The sequence below is a fragment of the Tasmannia lanceolata genome, unplaced genomic scaffold (assembly GCF_043159265.1).
Source record: "Tasmannia lanceolata isolate RefF3 unplaced genomic scaffold, GAP_Taslan_0.1 ptg000054l, whole genome shotgun sequence".
Classification (NCBI taxonomy): domain Eukaryota; kingdom Viridiplantae; phylum Streptophyta; class Magnoliopsida; order Canellales; family Winteraceae; genus Tasmannia; species Tasmannia lanceolata.
This window is the reverse complement of record NW_027518731.1, coordinates 3,172,131-3,191,455: the sequence shown is the minus strand read 5'-3', so window position 1 is coordinate 3,191,455 and position 19,325 is coordinate 3,172,131. Positions and strand designations below refer to the sequence as shown.

Genomic DNA, 19,325 nt, shown 5'->3' with positions numbered 1-19,325 from the left:
AATTGGTGCCATGATTCATTAATTTACGCATATGATCTTAACTTCCTTTTAACAAACCTTGATTTCTGTTGCAATTGGTGCCATGATTTTGACGGGTTCTGTTGAAACCCTGAAGATGAAGTGCTCTAGGCTACACTGTATAGGCAAGGTATGATAGAACCAGACATATAAGTGAAGAATCTTTATGTTTATGTAAATTCTATGCTTCTGAATTCCATGCACATATTTTCCTCCGAATTTACTGATGTAGAGCTCATCGGGCCTTTTTAAATGATGATTTGGTCATTGATATGATGTAAATCTCGTAGAGGTGAATCCAATAGCATATTATGTCTTGATCTAATCAAAAGATTGGCCGTTCGAAGGTTTGACCCTCTTAATTGCCTTTTTTCGATTTGGTATGTTTCAAAACTCTTCGCCGCAAAACTTGATCTTTAGTTAATGGGTTTTGCTAACGTGTGCCCTAAGGGCACCTGTGAAACATCATTTAATTGCCATTGGGATCTTGAATTTACACATACTTTTAAGATTTTACCCATGTTTTGAGATTTTTTTTTCTCAAAGTATGTGTAAATTCAAGATCCAAAGGCAATTAAATGATGCTTAACAGGTGCCCTTAGGGCACTCGTTAGCAAAACCCTTAGTTAATCCCAGGATTAGTAGGGTTTTTAGGCGGGCCTTTTAAGTGATGATTTGGCAGTTGATATGATGTAGAGCTCGTTGTGGCGAATCCAATACTATATTATGTCTTGACCTAAGGTCAATGCTATATTATGTTTTGGAGAAAAGCGTTCATGCGCTGCAACGTAGGGAGCTTAACTGCACTTTACCCATTGGTTCCTTTCTTGTGAACCCGCTACGTGTTTCAAAGGGAACCTGCTGTACGAACCAATGGAAGGATTTATAAACCACTAAAGCGAAGTTAAGCTCCCTACTGTAGAGCGCAAGAACGCTTTCTCTATGTTTTGACCCTCTTGATTGCCCTTTTTTATTTTGTACATTTAGAAACTCTACGCTGCGAAACTCAATCCTGAGTTATTCTCAGGATAAGTTGGCTGATATTACGGGACGAGGGGTCGTTTACGTCATTTCATAAATAGGACCAAAATCTCCTATTTCTACGTTGGTTTTATCCAAACGAAATTAACCTAGAGGAGAGGATCCATCCACGTCAGCACCATCATCTGCCACGTCAAGTGAACCAACCCAATGAGATCCTTCTACAAGATTACGAGTTCCGAAAACCAACCAATCAGAATCCTCAAAACCTCTATCCTACTTGGCACCACCACAGCCACCACATCAACCATTTAGTCTATCCCTCTCCACACTCCCCTCCTCATACTTTCTCCGGTAAATCCAATCCCCATGGCCTCTCTTGCCGCAGCAAAGGCTCCGGCCACATTAGGCGTCTCGGAAATGCTCGGAAGCCCCCTCAATTTTACGAGCGCCTCCTCCCGAGTGGCTCCTCCGTCCCCGTCCAACCCCGCAACCTTCAAGACCGTCGCCCTCTTCTCCAAGAAGAAGGCGGCCCCTCCCAAATCAAAGCCCGTTGCGTCTCCGGTGGATGAAGAGCTCGCCAAGTGGTATGGTAAGTCAATTTTATTTATCTATTTCCAAGCGGGTGCAATCTGAATGTTAAGGGGTTAGATAAGACTCCAAAAGTGATCTAAACCGTTGAAATGCGATCTGGCCCGATCTAACGGTTAGATCAGGTGCCATGGGAAGGTGCTTTTCAAACAGAAGAGACACCAGTTGCTCTAATTTTGATACATGGTTGTTACAGGTCCAGATAGAAGAATTTACTTGCCTTCCGGCCTCTTGGACCCATCGGAAATCCCCGAGTACCTCACCGGAGAAGTTCCCGGAGAGTAAGACACACTATCTTCATGCTATGCTAACTTATGCTATGCGAAATTGCATAAATTTGATTATGACAAACCGGCCTGCTCATGTTTTTCTCTTGCAGTTATGGCTATGATCCCTTTCGCCTCAGCAAGAAACCAGCAGATTTCACCAAGTAGGGCTCAACCTCCTCTCTTTCTCAACCTTTTTTCATTTATTATGGCTGCTGTACAAAGACCCAACATCTATTCTAAAAGGAAACTAAATAACAAGGGCATTTTGGTCTTTTCCAAAGTTTGAATCCTACATGTACTCAATATCAAAGACCCAAACAAAACTCATTTATCCAACCCAACGGGATTCTGGTCATTTTCATGATCGAGATGACCAAAATACCCTTCCCACCACTGAGACTCTTACTGACCTGCTTACAGATATCAAGCTTACGAGCTCATCCATGGACGGTGGGCCATGCTCGGGGCTGCCGGTTTTATAATCCCGGAGGCCTTCAACAAATTCGGTGCATCGTGCGGCCCAGAAGCCGTCTGGTTCAAGGTGTGCGATCTAATCGATGTTTCGAGAAAAATGCTAACCTTCCACCTATGGGCCATTTCATTTGAATCTATCGAAAATAAAAATTTACTTGGAAAAAATAATTTTCAGGGGCTAGTAGGGAGTCTTAAGAGAATGCATATTTCCATTTTTATTGGTTTTTATATCTTGATTACCCTGAAAATTTTGTAATTTGTACAAAATGCAGACGGGAGCACTTCTCCTCGATGGGAATACACTGAATTATTTTGGAAAGAACATTCCGATCAATCTCATAGCCGCCGTGATTGCCGAAGTAGTTCTCCTCGGCGGTGCTGAATATTACAGACTCACCAATGGCCTGGTAATCACACTCTCCATTCATTCATAATAATCATTTAGATCACCAGTTTATTGGTTATATCAGCTGATGCATCACAAAATTATTGATCATATCAGCTCACAAAACACAAAATACGCAATAATTATTAGTTGAGCAGCAATGGTGCAACTTGGGTCGGGTTGGGTTGAGCTTTTGCTTAAAAAAAATATATTGGAGTGAACTCGAACCCGATCCGATTATATGGTAAAAGCTCAACACGAATTCCCAAAAATCAACCCGAGTTGCACCCATAAGAACACGAGATTTACGTGGTTCATCTGTTGACAAAAATATCCTTATATTTTGCTTCAGAATCCAATATAACATTATACGAATATATAGGATAGAGAATTCAAGACATGAGCATAACATAAATCGATTATATAATTACAAATAAAATAACAGTAGCAGCAACAATAACAATATCAATGGTAATAACAAAGCTTTGATTGTGTGTTTGTGTAGAATTTGGAGAACAAGCTTCATCCGGGTGGGCCCTTTGATCCGTTGGGACTGGCGAATGACCCTGACCAGGCAGCATTGTTGAAGGTGAAGGAGATTAAGAATGGAAGGCTAGCTATGTTCTCCATGCTGGGTTTCTTCATCCAGGCTTATGTTACAGGCGAAGGTCCGGTAGAAAACCTTGCAAAGCATCTCAGTGACCCCTTCGGAAACAATTTGCTCACTGTCATTTCGGGCGAACGAGCTCCCACCCTGTAATTCTAATCAGTCTCAACAAGACCCTTGTCCTGTAAATTGAATGAGATCTTTGAATGATGTCTGGTTTTTATAGAGCTCTTTTAGTGATTTTTATGCACACTTGTTGAGTACTTTCAGAGCTTCTTGAGCATTTTAATGATCTCATTTACTTTCTAATTACACTGGTAAGTTCATGCAAGTATATAACATTAACTAAAAATGAACAAGTAAACGACATATCCTAATTCGTGAGTGTTATTTATGCAAAAGAATGTGCCTTTATTGCTAAGAAAATTAAATTTATAAGATATTTACCAGTTAGGCTCTGTTCCTTTCGACGTAAAAATGAAAGTAAAATTTGTTTTATGTTCATTTTACATCCATTTTTACTTTCGACGGAGCCTTAAAGAAAATTTATATCTATAAGGTATTTACTAGGCAGAGCATAGAAATGGAATTTATATCTACAAGGTATTTGATAATTACTGAAAAATTACTTGTATAAGATGGTACTTACTTCATTATATTTTTTGCTATTTTGTCTTTCTTTTCATATTGATTGATCTCTTTCTAGTCATGTGCAAGGAGGAAATTATATGCTGTCTGTGTAAGATGTACTCGGATGAAATCCAATGGTGTAGAACATTCTCACTTTATTAGGAATTTTTAAATAAAACTTAGGAGCATTTGAATCGAGGGATTGGAGAAGAATTTTTTTTTTTTTCCAAAATTGCATGTTTTTCCATTGTTTGGTTACACATGAAAAAAGGAACTTGAACCACCGCAGTTAAGTTTTATTTACAGGGACCTTTCCAAACGTGTAATCTCGGGATCGACCCCTACCATCTCCATTCTGAGAACACAGTTTAGCAGTTTTTTCACCAACACAATGACTAGACAACATTAATTTTCCTTTTTCAAGCTAATGTCCAATGATTTCTTCAGCAGCAATTTTGAGGGGAAGTGTTATAGAAAACCAACTATAGGACCTGTTTTTACTAAATATCCTGTTTCTGTATTTGGGTAACTTCTCACGGGCACTTTATATAATGTAAATCTGCCCCAAGGGTAGAATTAATGTTGTATTTCCTACAAAATTTTCTCGTTATTACCAACCAGATTATCACAAGAGATGCTGATCATTCAGTTGTGGAGGGATCATGGTTCCTCAAGGTCATTTTAAGTTTTGATCCTTCCAGTGGTGGAGGACACACTCAAAATGTACTGATGTGACATAATATATAGAGAAAATATCGAATGTTTTGTGTCACAGCTATATGTATTTAACCATGTTACATGGATTATTCTAAATAGACAGTACCAGCGTCAGACACATCTTTGATTCCAATACTTCATGATTCTCAAAAGACATTTCTAGCATTATAGGGTTGCAACTCATGTCGAGTAGGTCAGGTATAAACCCGATCTACCTGACATAGATTCTCAGGTCAATTCGGCTCGGGTCAGGTTTTTATTGTTTAGCTTAAAATAGCGACAAATTTCTAAGATTGTCGAAAACAAAAAATATTTGCACCAAAAATCTCTAAAGTTAAGTCATCAGGTATATTCACACCAAATTTCACATGTAATTCATATGAATATTTATAAATAATACATGCACCACAATTTGCATGCAATTATGCAATTCATATAAATATAGCTATGCAATACATACTAATATAGTATACCACTATTACACACATTCGCTCGCTTACGCTGCCCCCCCCCCCCCCCCCCCCCTCAGCTCACCCTAGTCCCGGGTACGTTGTCTCCAAGGCTTCACACCAAGTCTTTTCTGACATAATATGCATGCTTTGAGTAGGGTCAGGCAGAACCGCTGTTGCATGATGGGAACTTTCCCCATATTCCTATAAAAAAAAAAACAATTCGTGTCAGTTTCGGTGGAAATTTAAAAATTCACACCAAAAATCTCTAAAGTTAAGTCATCAGGTATTATGTAATACATACTAATATAGTATACCGCCATTACACATGATTTTGGTTATGCATTTTGGTCGTTTCGGTTTCTGTGGGGATGGAAACAAAAATATTTTCGGTCTTTTCATGTCAGTTTCGGTGGAAATTTAAAACCATGGTTTTGAGAGAAATAATAAGTTTTGGACATGGAAGGACCTCCAAGATGTGCTGGGGCTATGAGATGCGATTCATTGCACATTCTTGGTATTCAATTCAATTGATTCTTTCATTTTTTTTCTTTGGGGGTTGAGGCAAGACAGCATGTCCTTCATGATTCTCTAAGACATGAATTATCACATGCACATCTTCGCATCTCTGAGGCAAGGCAAGGCAGCATGGCCTTCACATCAAATACCATCTCTAATTCCAATACTGCATGATTCCCTGAGACACTTCTAGAACGTTTCTATACATTTTTCTGTATACCACACAACTTTACAATTATCGAATGTCTAGAGTTTTTCCCATCCTAATAGTAAGTTCCTTAAATGGAAATACAATATTATATCAAGTTAATCTATAAAATTTTCAATATACTAGTCGTTATAACCATATTATTAGGTAAAAAGTTAGAATCTGAAAATTGATTTGAGTAATTTGGTGAATCCACGAATAGTTCTTCTTGAGGCTTGCCGAATTCGACACATGATAACCAATGTTGGATTCAAAGACTCGTACCCGTACTGATGCAACATAGGTATTTTATGTTGCAGGACACAGAGATTTAAGTCTACCATATTTAATAGCTAAATGAAGAATTCTGTTCCACGTGCCTTACTTTCACAATGTCATGTCCATTCGTGCTTCCCCTACCTACTGTTGATCCCCTAGGCATCAAGGCTTGATCGCTTAGGCTTTTTACGTGTTTTTCTTATTCTATATGACGCTAAGGAATGAATCTATCTGCCTGTAAAAAAAGGAAAGTTTCAAGTAGATTCCCGAATTTAGGGTTTGTTAAAGAGCAGTTCTATATTTCTGTGGTCTCACCAACAATAAGAGACTTCCATCAATTTTATCACAGGGGAAACAAAAGCATAGAACTAAGCCATTCATATGTTTGGAACATACCTTTAAATGCTAAAACTGGGTATCCTCAAGGATTGCAGTAATCTTTCAAGATCTGCCTAGCAATATCAATAGCTCCGCTCTTTTTGTAGATTAAGTGTAGATTGTATGCAGCCTCCTTGTGAAGGCTGCAGTAACCTGGGTTCTGACTTTCTGGAACACTTGAAGCCTCATTAGGAAGCTTTGGGATGGGATAATCCTTCTCACAAACTGCAAGGACCTTTTCATAATATGTAACTGCCAGAGTAACGAGGCCAACATGATGATATGCCCGGGCTACGTTATACAGGGCTTCCTGCACAGCACGCCAACATTACTTGAAATAATACAGATATTAATATAACTTGACCTAAATTCCATTCCCACAAACAGAGAGAGAGAGAGAGCTTTTACCATCTACGGGTTCAATAAAAGAAGAAAATAACATTAAACTAACTAGAATATTGATGAAGTATTTTCATTGTTTCAAGAAATAAGGGGTAATTCCATTATCTAGTGTTTAATCCTTTCTAATTATAGTAAAATATCTTCCAACATTTCAATGAATATCCAAACCTGACTGTTTTGGCAAAGACGTAGATAATTGTACAGGAAAGCAAAGCCTTGTACAACACACTGGTGTTGTTTGTTCTGAACTCTAAATCCAAGAGCTAAGTTGATTAAAGCCGTGCCTGCAGAATGGGAAATGATATTAATCTGCAAGATCCAATTGTGAAAGAAAGCAACAATTGAGTCTAAAAATTTCATACCCACGCAGAGATTGACCAATGGATTCTCTGGCTGCACTTTATAAGCTTCTAGATACTCCTTAGCCGCCGCTTGATGCTGGCAAATCATAGTAAGCTGGTGGCCAGTAATGATCATAGGGGGCACACAATCTGTGTATCTCACCCTCATACGATGCAAAAACTTACCATGCTTTGATAACCTGTTCTCCAATCTACAATGGCGAGACCAAATATTTTTAGTTATATTAGAATCAATATTCACCACGTAGTTGTCAAACTCTTACGAATCGTACGAGTCGAGTCGCTGGGATTTTTAGGCGAGTCACACGGGTGACTCGCCTGAAGTCTTGTCCAAGTCGTCTGGTGACTCAAACGAGTTGTTGGGAGTCGACTCGAAAAAATAAGATTCTTACGAGTTGAGTCGAGTCAAGTCCTTGGGCCTCGGCTTTCTTATTTTGATGGTTGAGAACTTTGAAATTGGAACTTAGAACTTAAATATTTTTGTGCATGCAAGTTACAAGCATATAGTTATTTATATTTTTAGCTTAGTGCTTTATCTATGTGCTATTGGGTTTTATTTTTTACATGCTTCATCTTTTGATATATAATTATATTTTTTCTAACTAAATTTCTGTTCTTGTCAAAAACTCTTATGAGTCACGAGTCATAAAATTAAGAAGTCAAGTCACCGGTCGAATCACGGGTTGACAACTATGATTCGCCATAATATGTATGAGTATCATAATTCTTGATAACTTAAGGGCCATACACAGCTGTTAATTCAAAAGACTTAATAGCTAAATATAGAAACAGATGTAGGACACCATAATAGAAACATAACAGTCAGACAGTAAATAGAAAATATTTGCAGAAAAAAAAAACGAAGCATAACGAAAGAGATGAGAATATGGTTCCAATGCAAACATATGATGAAGAAAATTGTCTTTACTTTGAGAGACAGCTGCAAAATTTTCCATTAAAATGAGAGGACTAAATAGTGATTTTTTTATTTTCAATCTTTTCATTAAACAAATTTCAACTGAATTGCAAGAAAATATTGGATGACCATTCTAACTCAGAGATCAAATGTGTCTCAACTATCAACAAATTTTGCTGTACGAAAAAATTGTTAATTCGGGATATTTAATTCGGGAGTTGAGGTTGCTATTGTAAAGAATAATGAGAGGAGATACAACAGAAAATACCCACAACTTCCTTGGAATTTATCAACATTATTTCAGGATATTGAATCCCTTGGATCTTCCATGGATGTGACCGCTTGTACTCATCTATAAGTGACTTAAGATACTGGGTACACTAGCAAACTATGATATTCAAGGTGGAAAAGGGGTGAATACTGAATTTGTATTTTTTTTCCTTTTTGCTGTTTTTCCTTTTTCCTTATTGTCATAGCTTGTCTTCCTTTTCTTAGTTAATTAATTATTCGCTTGAAGAAAAAAAATCAATAAAAACAGGAAAGTCAACATTTACATCATTGGTATAATAAATAATTTCAGAGGTAAATAGTTAGTAGAAATTTAAACCTAAATATGAAACTGCAAAAAGGAGAATCTAACCAAATTTTGCATTTTGTACACTCCAGGTCATGGTGGGTAAATATGAATGTTTTTCATGTGCGAGATCTTCATAAATTGTTAAAAATCACAGTTAAAAGTTCAAACGCATACTCAAATTGACAGAAATTTCTAGAATCACAGAAAATAATTTTTCAGAAGGGGCAACTGATTGCATGATAGCGCCATTGTTTAAACCAACTGGGTAACACATATGGTGTATGCCAATTCTAAAAGAACAATGTACCTACCTCGAAACCACTTCATAGTAACAATTCCAAGCAGCCAAATTGTAAGGATGCTGCTGAACTATGTACCGTGCACAGTCATATCCATGTGTCGGATCGGTAGTGTTGTATGATATTTCTGTGGATTAATAAGAGAGGAAAAATTATGATAGTTTTGGGAACAAAAAAAAATAAGAGAAAAAAATAAAAAATAAAACATACAGTTAGTTTACTTGCCAGCAAAAACAACAGACACCATAGTTTGTTCTTCAATTAAAAGAAAGGTTGCTTTTGAAATTTATGAAGCTTTTGAGCTTATAGAGTTTCACTTAAAAAAACAGCAGTAATTTCTAATTCCCTGTCAATGTTGAAAAAAGAAAGATAACAGAAAATAAAGCCATAGAGATCCATACTTACGAGCACCAAGCGATCGGAGCTCCTCTTTCTTCTCAACAGAAAGTGAGTTGTATCCCAATCTCAAAGTGTTATTAATAATCTCTAATGCTTCCCAATATCGCCTCAAGGATGCCAATGCCTTGCATAACTACAGATGATATACAATGAAGAGAGAAGTCACACATAGGTTTCGTTTATAGACATACAGGTGAACTGAAATGAAAATTTAATTTCCAGTAACAAGTTCAAAATATCCCATACTATTAGATATGGTAACTCGGGCTTTGGTTAACTTTATGTATTCATTTTTTATTTTTTATTTTCTTAATGAACGCACTGGGTTAATAGAATGGTTGGATATCAGATTATCAAAAGCTACATAACAAGAATACATAAAACTATCAGAGTTTCCATCCAGGACAAAACTGGGTTATGTGAACTGACAAGGCATCCAGTTATAGTACTGATCTTCTTATTTTCAGTTTTGATATCCTATCGGTGTTGAACAAATACTTAAGCTGATAAGTGAAATCCAAAACTTTTTTTTATTTTGAATGGTGGTAAAACTTTTATTAAAAAGAATGAGAGGGCGACCAAGACAGTCAACCAATACATGAAACCCAAAACTTATCTTGTTTTTTGCCATAATTTCTATAGTTTTAGCATATTTCTGTTTATGAATCAAATTTTCTGATACATTATAATTATATGAAGTAATATTCATATAATAAAATATTTTTGACATTCTAATACAATTGTAAAGATGCAAGCGCAGGTAGGAATTTCCAGGAACCCCATTTCAGATGCATTCTTTCCATGTCCCAAACTGAAGTCCGGCCATGTCTAAGAACAGTTTGCAAGCTGCAGAGTTTGGAATAAACTATTAGAATATTTTAACCTATTTTGGTGTCTGTAGATGTTTTGAAAGATCTTCCATCTTGGCAACTGCCAAAAGGCCAAATAATGTTATTGATGAGAGTAATCAATAACGTTCAAATCATTCATGAAAGATCAATAGATTTCATTAGTTCACGAACGATTAGAGAGATAGAATTTTATCACTTCCCAGATTTATAAGACTATGTTGACCTTATTAAAAACCGATATGGCAAATAATAATTGATGTGAAAGTCACAAACTAATTCTTGGCATATGGAGCTGCAGTTCAACAAAAAAGAATGCACATAACAATCAAAAGAATTAGAGATAGTACATCAGAGGAAAAGAATACTAACATCTAAAATAATCCGATAATGCTTCTCTTCCTTTAGAAGATTTGGCAAGGGAGGTTCTCTTGGTCCTTTCCGCTAATAATGTCCGCCAGGAAACCATATGAAGGGTGTCATGTCAGAAGTCAGAACCATAAGAGGTACAAGGAAAAATAAAAGAGGATTTAGCAAGTCATCAAATATGATTGCTTTACCGGAGTCTCGTCATCCGAATCATCACTTCGCCAGTCCAGCCCAGCGGCCAGTATTGCAGCCTTTCTTTCTTCCTTCATAGCTGCCCTTTTTCGAAGCAACTTCTTTGCTCTTGCAGCTTTGAGCCTATAGCAAAAGAACAAGACCTCACACCATCAATCAATGTGTTGCAGATGAGAATTATACCAAAAACTATACATTATACATGAACTGTAGTAAGGAAAATTTTCAGTCCCACCCATCCATGCGGCAAAGGCTCAGAGCAAAGGCCCAATATAGTGCAGGAGTGGGAGCCTCCTGCTCAAGGCCTCTTAAAGCTTAACTTCGATGGTTCCAGTTTTGGGAACCCGAGCCCAGCGGGAATTGGTGGTGTTCTAAGGGATGAGTTGGGGACAGTAAGATGGGTGTTTTCAATTCTCATAGGGATCACAGACTCTAGTGAGGCGGAGGTGCGAGCAGTATATCAGGGCATTAAACTACTAGAGAGAGATACCATGGACAAAATGGTGGTGGAAGGTGACTCCTTGAATGTCATCCATTGGATAACGGGTTCTCATGCCTATCCGTGGAGATTTGCCCTGCTCTTTGACGAGATTTAAGATCGAGTGGGAGATTCGACGGATCCAGCATGTTAGGCGATCTGCCAATGGAGAGAAGTTGATAGGCTAGCCAGGGCAGGGGTCTCCAAGGAGGGCTTGGAGCTGTTTGACTTCCTCCCTCTTGGAGTTTTTTCTTCTCTCCTTTTGGCAGGCCTTTTCTATATTTGTGTATTTTTTTTATCCTCTTCTTCCGCTGTATTTGACCATCTCAGTCTTCTTTTGGTTTTTTATTGAAGCTTTTGCCATTCGAAAAAAAATCTACCAAAAGAAATATCCAGAACACCCCTTTCCGGCAGTGATCCATCACCCTGACGGTCTAATGTGTGCAGCGCATACACGAGTATTTCAGTTTACTCTATAAGGCTATTTCGGTAATTCTTGATATAGTTGCATCAATATATAAGCCACCTATTACGCTTACCGGCGTGAGCTCTTTTGGAGGTGTTTTTCTTGGTTAAGAGAAAAGATAGAAACGAGGGTTTGCAACCCTAATCGAAATAATAAAACTCTCCTCCTGTTTTTTTTTTCTTCTTGAAAGATGGAGAATTATATTAAGAAAAAGGGAGCACAATACAAAACCACCACGCAACCAAGCTGGTCAATACAAGTGAGTGTGTGTGTGTGTGTGTGTGGTGGTGGTTGGGGGGGGGGGGGGGGGGGGGGGGGGGGGGGGGGGGTGGGCGTACATACAACTGTCAAGGTGGGAGGAAATTAAAAAAAAAAACTTTCTTCTCCCGTATTCGTAGGTACACCGCCAAACCACATAAATCTCGCAATTTATTTTTTTTTTGCTTTGTGTTTTCGTGTTTCTTTCATCCCATCTCGTCGTTGGCTGCACATCAATTTTGATCTTGTTTTGAGAGAATAGAGATCCCTTAGTTTTCAACACATTTCATCCTATTCTTTTTCATATGATATCACATAAATAGTCCAAGATTCCAGTATTGGTTTATTTCCAGACTAGATTACCAAGTGAAAAAATAAAATCTAGAAATTTGATGAAGGGACAAGTACTACAAATCAGCAATAAAACCAACCCTGAACAAATTAACCCACAACATATTTTACGATTGTTGTCACTTGAGCAATCACTATTGATTTCAGCAAACATGAGACCTTTAGTACATTTTTCCACACAAGAACCTCTAAAAGATATTTTAACGAAAATGACGGCTCACCATTAAAAAAAACGAAAATGATGGCTCCACCAAGACCCTTATTAAAGAAGAAATCAGTGTTTGAAACTCCTACTCATACTAGAACTTGCCCAAGGCATGTTTTTAAATTTCCACAAAACAACAGAATTGTTTCCGATTCCATCCCCACCAAAACAAATCTCAATGAATTCCTTCCGCGTCATTATTCCCGACCGAAATTCCCGAAATTCGACTAAAATTTCCGAAATTTTTGAAGTTAGACCGAAATGGACGGAACAATAAAAAATGGAAAGATGTTATAATTTATATCGTATGGAAGCTATCTTCTTAATTAGGTGGTTAAAGGAGAGATTTAGAGAAAATAAAAAGGACCTTCATATGGTTTTCATTGATTTGGAGAAAGCGTATGATAAGGTTCCCAGGAATGTTATGTGGTGGGTCCTAAAAAGGAAAAAAAGTGCCTACTAAATATGTTGATGTGATTAAGGACATGTACGATGGAGCAGTAACTAGTGTCAGAACCACGGATAGCACGTCTAGTGAGTTTCCAGTTACAATAGGACTGCACCAAGGATTAGCTCTAAGCCCTTATCTTTTTACGCTAGTTATGGATGAGCTTACGGAGGGTATCCAGGATGAGGTTCCGTGGTGTATGTTAGTTGCAGATGACATAGTATTGATCGACGAAACCAAAGCAGGGGTAAATGCTAAGTTAGAGTTATGAAGAACTACTTTGGAATCCAAAGGTTTTAGACTGAGTAAGACTAAGACATAATATATGGAAGGCAACTTTAGTAATGTAAAGAGGCGGGATGATGATGTAGTAAATATGACTGGACAGGAGGTACCTAAGAGGGATATCTTTCGCTATCTTCTTCTTTTTTTGTTGAAAAATGATCATTTATTATAATATGGTTGGGACAAGGCGTCCCCAAAAGGTTACAAATACTATTTCATAGTAGATGCCCTGAAGCGGGCTTACAGAAAAAATGCTATTTCTATTTCTTCCCTTTGGGCTCCAGCCTTTGCTAGGCTATCAGCCACCTCATTCGCCGATTGCCTACGATGTTCAATCCGCGGATCAAGCACACTTATCAGATCCAATATTTCCACAACCAATTCATGTAGCGTCCAAAGTCCTTTTGAGGAACCAGAGGCCCAGGCTACGGCATTTGTAGAGTCACCTTCAACAATTAAGGGACGTTGGTTGTTCTCGATTGCCCACCGTAATCCGAAGAGGAGAGCCCTGATTTCCGCTTCGTTTGCGTCACAGATACCAGCCGGTCCGGAAAATGTCATAACCATCGATGCGCTAGAATTTTTAATGACTCCCCTATACCAGCCCTCCCTGGATTATCGAGGGAGCAGCCGTCAAAGTTAAGTTTCAGCCACCCCAGTAGTGGTAGTACCCATTTAGGTTTAGGCTTGGCTCTGATTGTTCTGTCCCATATAACTGACCACCAATTCCTTATAAGATCTCCCATCCCATACGAAATTCGTTTCTTAGTCTTTGTCCATGAGACTAATTCCACTTTAATGTCCGATGCCAGGCGATCAGAAGCTACTTTTTTCCTCAAATATCCGTCTGTTATGTTCCTTCCAGATATTCCAAGTTATGGCGTAGGAAAAGGTCGACCATAATGCTTTACCTGTGTCACTAAAGGGACCAGAAGGAGAAGAGAGCTAATAGTTTCGGGACATACCCAACATATACCGAAAATACCTACCGCTCTTACCCACAGATGGTATGAATATGGGCAGTGCAGCATAAGATGATCAAACGTCTCCTCATGTTGCCGACAGAGGACGCACATACTTGCTAGGATGAAATGTCTTTTCTTCAGGCGATCACAGTTTTTCGCTATCTTGGTTCAATTCTACGTAAGGAATGAGAGATTGAAGAGAATGTTAACCATAGAATAAGAGCAGGTTGGATGAAGTCGAAGCTTGCCTCAGGAGTTCTGTGCGACTGTAAAATCCCTGTCAAGTTGAAGGGAAAGTTTTATAAGACAGCTGTGAGGCCAGTGTACTATACGGCTCAGAATGTTGGGCCACCAAGAAGCAGCATGTGTATAAGATGAGCGTAGCGGAGATGCGAATGCTTAGATGGATGTGCGGCCACACAAGGTTAGATAGAATTAAAAATGAAGACGTCCGTAAAAAGGTGGGGGTGGCACCAATTGATGAGAAGATGAGAGAGCACTGCTTAAGATGGTTTGGACATATCCAGCGTAGGCCTTTGGATGCTCCGATGAGAAGAGGCGACTCGTGCCAAATTGATGGAGTAAAAATAGATAGGGGCAGACCGAAAACGACTTGGGTAGAAACAGTGAGGAAAGACTTGATAGCTAGGAACATAACAGAGAACATGACCTTGGATAGGATAGAATGGAAGAAAATGGTCCACGTAGAAGAACCCGACTTGAGCCAGGATTAGAGCCGCATAGATTCCTTTCACATTCTTCATGAAATTTTTCTAAAGGATTCATTTAGCCGACCCCAACTAGTTTGGGACAAAGGCTTTGTTGAGTTGAGTTGAGAAAGATATTTTTTCTCAAAACAAACAAAAAAATCATGCTTGAATACGCTGTAAATCGAAAAACATTGCAAATCAAAGAAACACATTTTTTTACTACTTTTTCCAATCCTATAGGAAACATTTAAGATTTTTAATCTTTGTCAACTTGTTTTGTGAATTTACCCTAGCTTAATCGAAGGTGGGCCCACTTTTCATTTCAATGTGAAGAGTCGCAGGAATTTCAAATTTCAAAACCTAAGGATCATACAAATAGTGAGTCAAGGACTAAATAGTGAGTCTAGACTATGCACTGAAAGGGGAAACGTTTTTCTGTAAGCAATTTTACTTTGAATTTTATTTTATTTTTGAATGGTTTACGTTGAATATTATTTCGTCTCATTAATGTAGAGAATGATATTTGGTAGGCAACATTATTGAACTCCATATCAAAGTAACCATATCTTATGCATGGGATGTCATATCAGCATGGGACCAATAATACCTCGTAACTCTGTGTGGCAATGATAGAGTCGGGATCCTTGGAAGGGAGACTGATATTTGTACTTTCTTATATTTCATTATATTTTTTTTAAAAGGCTTATATTTCATTATGTTGTACTTCTTTATTGACTTTACTGTTCCAAACATGTGCAACAACGCATTTCAGTAGGTGTTCTTTGGTAGGCAACATTATTGAACTCCACATCAAAGTAACCGTATCTTATGCATGGGATGTCATATCAGCATGGGACCAATAATACCTCATAACTCTGTGTGGCAATGACATCGAGTCGGGTTCCTTCGAAGGGAGACTGATATTTGTACTTTCTTATATTTCATTATGTTGTATTTCTTTATTGACTTTACTGTTCCAAACATGTGCAACAACGCATGTCAGTAGGTGTTCGATGTGATCAAGCCATTATGGATGACTTAAATGCATATGTGATGGTTTTTATGTATTTGTGCTTATTCTATCATTTCCCAAAATTCTTCTTAAAATTTCTTCATTTGCATATGTTTCCACATGTTTTCATGATTTTACAAGATTTCCACCGAAACCAAAATGTTTCCATTTTCGTGCCAACCGAAACCGAAACTGAAATTTAAAACCTTGGCCCAAGGTAAAACCAAGTTGACTCGTGCAATTCAATGATTGGCGCGAGAAGTTTCTTTACTGACTTGGAAGAGCCAAAAGAGATTCTTGACTGACTCGGTAGGTCCAAACCAAGTCAACTCGGACAAATCAATAATTGGCAATAAGTGTTTAAACATGAGACGAATCATTACTAGCCAAGGTACTATTCATGCCTAAGACTCTTTTTGTAGAGATGCCGGCTTCTCTCATTTTAAAAGATGGCCTGGTTGACACAAGATCAAATGAAAGATTTAAATTCAATGAGTAAACTAGAAAATCATAATATAGCAAAACAATACATAGCATTCATCAAGCTAAACCTTCCTCAAGAATTAGAGGTGTACTTTTATATGATACAAAACCCAAAATGTTGTGATAGAAAATATTACAGGAAGAAAGCAATACTCACAAATCTGATGCAATTGCAATTGGTCTAAATCCACAAAATACATTATCAGTCTGATGATCATCCAAGACCTTGATCCTTTCAAAGAGAACACTTGTTGAAAGCTTTTTCTTTATTCTAACCTATGTCAAGTAATACAATCATCAGTAAGGTGCAGATTTTAAAGGCCCAACATATCATGTCCAACATGGTTGAATACTAATATTTGAAATGGATGATTCATGGATACATTTTAGGAATTAACTATCAGGCTTCTAATGAGGTGCAGATTTTAAAGGCCCAATATATCATGTCCAACATGGTTGAATACTAATATTTGAAATGGATGATTCATGGATACATTTTAGGAATTAACTATCATGATTCTAATGACTGGAACTATAGTTCTTGTTTGATAGATTTTTTATTTAAAATGCGAATCTTGTAGATACTATAATCAATAATATTAGTTTCCATTTCTAATTTAGATCCAGAAAATTTTCTAATTAATTTATTTATGTCATACCCTCATCTCAAGGTATGCGAAACCAGTATTTATAACCGTGTTTTGGATTTTGAATATGCAAAATGTTATGTCTCACCTATTGTATCTGATACATATATGGGTATCACAATACAGGATATCAAAGATTGCCCGATGGAAACTTCTGATCTAATTATACCTTCTCTAGCAAGTGTATTTGCCTCCAAGCAGATAAAGAAATGCTCAAATTTGAAAATAATAAGACAGAGAAATTTAAATTAGGATGCCTCAACCCAAACCAGGAATGTATGCATCATCAAATTATACACCCAACTATGAAAATAGGTTCTTTGTCTAACTACGTTATTTTTGTATTACCCTTGAGAAGAGTTCTCCCAAAAGAGGGATTCTTCTATTGACATAACTTTGATTGTGGAACCTTTTGGAAGAGTCTTCTAGAACAAGTCACTCCGTAATTTACATAGATTTGATCATAGAACCTTTGCGAAGAGTCTTCCCAGAAGTGGGACTCTTTGGTTCACAGAACTTTGGACATTTATCCAAGGAGAGGGACTCTTTAGGTCACAGCATTTAAACTATAAATTTTTTTGAAAGATTCCTTTCAAAAGTGGGACACTTTGATTCAAGCTCTCGATAGATGGCTTTACTTTGGAATAGTCCAACCAGAGGACTCTTTTTTGAAATTAGTCTAATAATATTTTTGAACATAAGTTGGTATTACTGAAACAATTTATGTTCAATATGTAACTTGAACTAATGATCCATTGGATAACTAACTCAACTTATTGATTAGATACCATAGTGTCTATAAAAATCTAGACTGAAAGACAATGTAACTTAAACTACATTTTAATTATCAATCTTTTTATTTACACATAAAATGTAGCATTGCTACTCATGCTTGATAAAATTAATTCAATATTGCTCAAAAAAATAAATGTAACTTAAATTACATATTAATTATCTTTCTTTTTTATTTTTTAATGGAATTAGTAATTTTTTTTTAATCGGATTATCTTTCTTTTTATTTACACATAAAATGTAGTATTGTTATTCATGCTTGATTAGATTAATTCAATATTGCTCATACACTGTTCCGGTGAGGACCACACTTCCATGGGCTGCCATCATGTCGAGTAACTATTTTACTTGCCTGCCAAAATCTGCATCTAGTTAATCATCAAAAACTAATAATCTCTAATACATGAGGCTTATACATAGGCAATTGAAATAAAATTCCATCGAAAATAAATAAATACCCTAACTCTAAATAAAATCGAAAATAAAAGCCCTAAAACTAATAGCATGGAAATAAAAATCCTAAAAACTAAATAACATCGAAATAAATGAGCAAATATGCCTCTTATTGGGGCTACAATCAGCATAAAGGGTGCTTCAAGATTGTCCTCGATCAAAAAATTTTGGGAAGACCATCCACTTTGATCCAATTCCACATAATATCGACGTTTTGAGGAGCAACATCCTCAACATAGTTTTAAATTCCACTGAAACCAACACGAAATGACTGCAACGTTTTTGTTTGCATCCCCACTCATGTAAGAGCATGACAAAAACACTTGTTCCTGGTCAATGAATGGGTATTTCGTGATTTACAACATAATTTTGATCTGTTAGTGTTCATGAAGCAATCGACTTTCCATGGTTTATATATAGAGTTTAGCTTTTCTCTCAATAACTGTAGTTGACTACAAATAGGAAACTGGCTAAAATTGGAAGCAGCACTGTAAGGAATATAATGAAGGAGCACTGTAATGAATATGATAAAGCAGCACTTTAATGAATCTGTCAAATTTTTTCTATGCTTAACATTTTCCAGAAATTACACATGAAATAATATTTGATCAAAGTTGTAACAAGAGAGAGAGAGAGAGAGAGAGAGAGAGAGAGAGAGAAAAGAGGGCGGTGAAAAACCTATCAATCTTAATAATGATCTCCCCAGTACAATTACCTTTTGGTTCATGCTTTCAATAAACAAAGTCTCACGAACAGATGAAAAAATTGCATCAACAAAGTCCTCAAGCATGCCTTTAGAATGATATATTTGGGCAAGTTGCATCCTAACTTTTCCGCTTAGCCACCATGATGTAGGTCCCACAGAATGTGAGTCGGTTGCTGATTCTGGAAAAAGAAATGGCAAAGAAAGAAACAGCTTCTTTG

General features: G+C 37.2%; 2 protein-coding genes across 2 annotated transcripts in view; one reads left to right on the top strand and one right to left on the bottom strand.

The window, feature by feature from the left end:
• Positions 1–1,332: 1,332 nt before the first annotated feature.
• On the top strand, positions 1,333–3,588 carry LHCB5 (light harvesting complex of photosystem II 5). The gene is made up of 6 exons (XM_077375504.1): positions 1,333–1,591; positions 1,787–1,871; positions 1,970–2,020; positions 2,280–2,400; positions 2,606–2,740; positions 3,224–3,588. The coding sequence occupies exons 1-6, from the start codon at positions 1,369–1,371 to the stop codon at positions 3,476–3,478; spliced, it is 870 nt and encodes a 289-aa protein (XP_077231619.1). The 5' UTR covers positions 1,333–1,368; the 3' UTR covers positions 3,479–3,588.
• Positions 3,589–5,021: 1,433 nt separating this feature from the next.
• The window catches only part of LOC143864718 (tetratricopeptide repeat (TPR)-containing protein), a 50,360-nt gene continuing 36,056 nt past the window's right edge, over positions 5,022–19,325 (bottom strand). Inside the window, exons 10-19 of the mRNA XM_077375503.1 lie at positions 19,117–19,286; positions 16,667–16,785; positions 10,848–10,971; positions 10,660–10,731; positions 9,446–9,572; positions 9,053–9,167; positions 7,249–7,439; positions 7,055–7,170; positions 6,503–6,794; positions 5,022–5,325 (exon numbers count right to left, since the gene is read on the bottom strand). Coding sequence (XP_077231618.1) covers positions 6,528–6,794; positions 7,055–7,170; positions 7,249–7,439; positions 9,053–9,167; positions 9,446–9,572; positions 10,660–10,731; positions 10,848–10,971; positions 16,667–16,785; positions 19,117–19,286 — 1,301 coding nt within the window. The 3' untranslated portion in view covers positions 5,022–5,325; positions 6,503–6,527. The remainder of the gene's footprint in view (positions 5,326–6,502; positions 6,795–7,054; positions 7,171–7,248; positions 7,440–9,052; positions 9,168–9,445; positions 9,573–10,659; positions 10,732–10,847; positions 10,972–16,666; positions 16,786–19,116; positions 19,287–19,325) is intronic.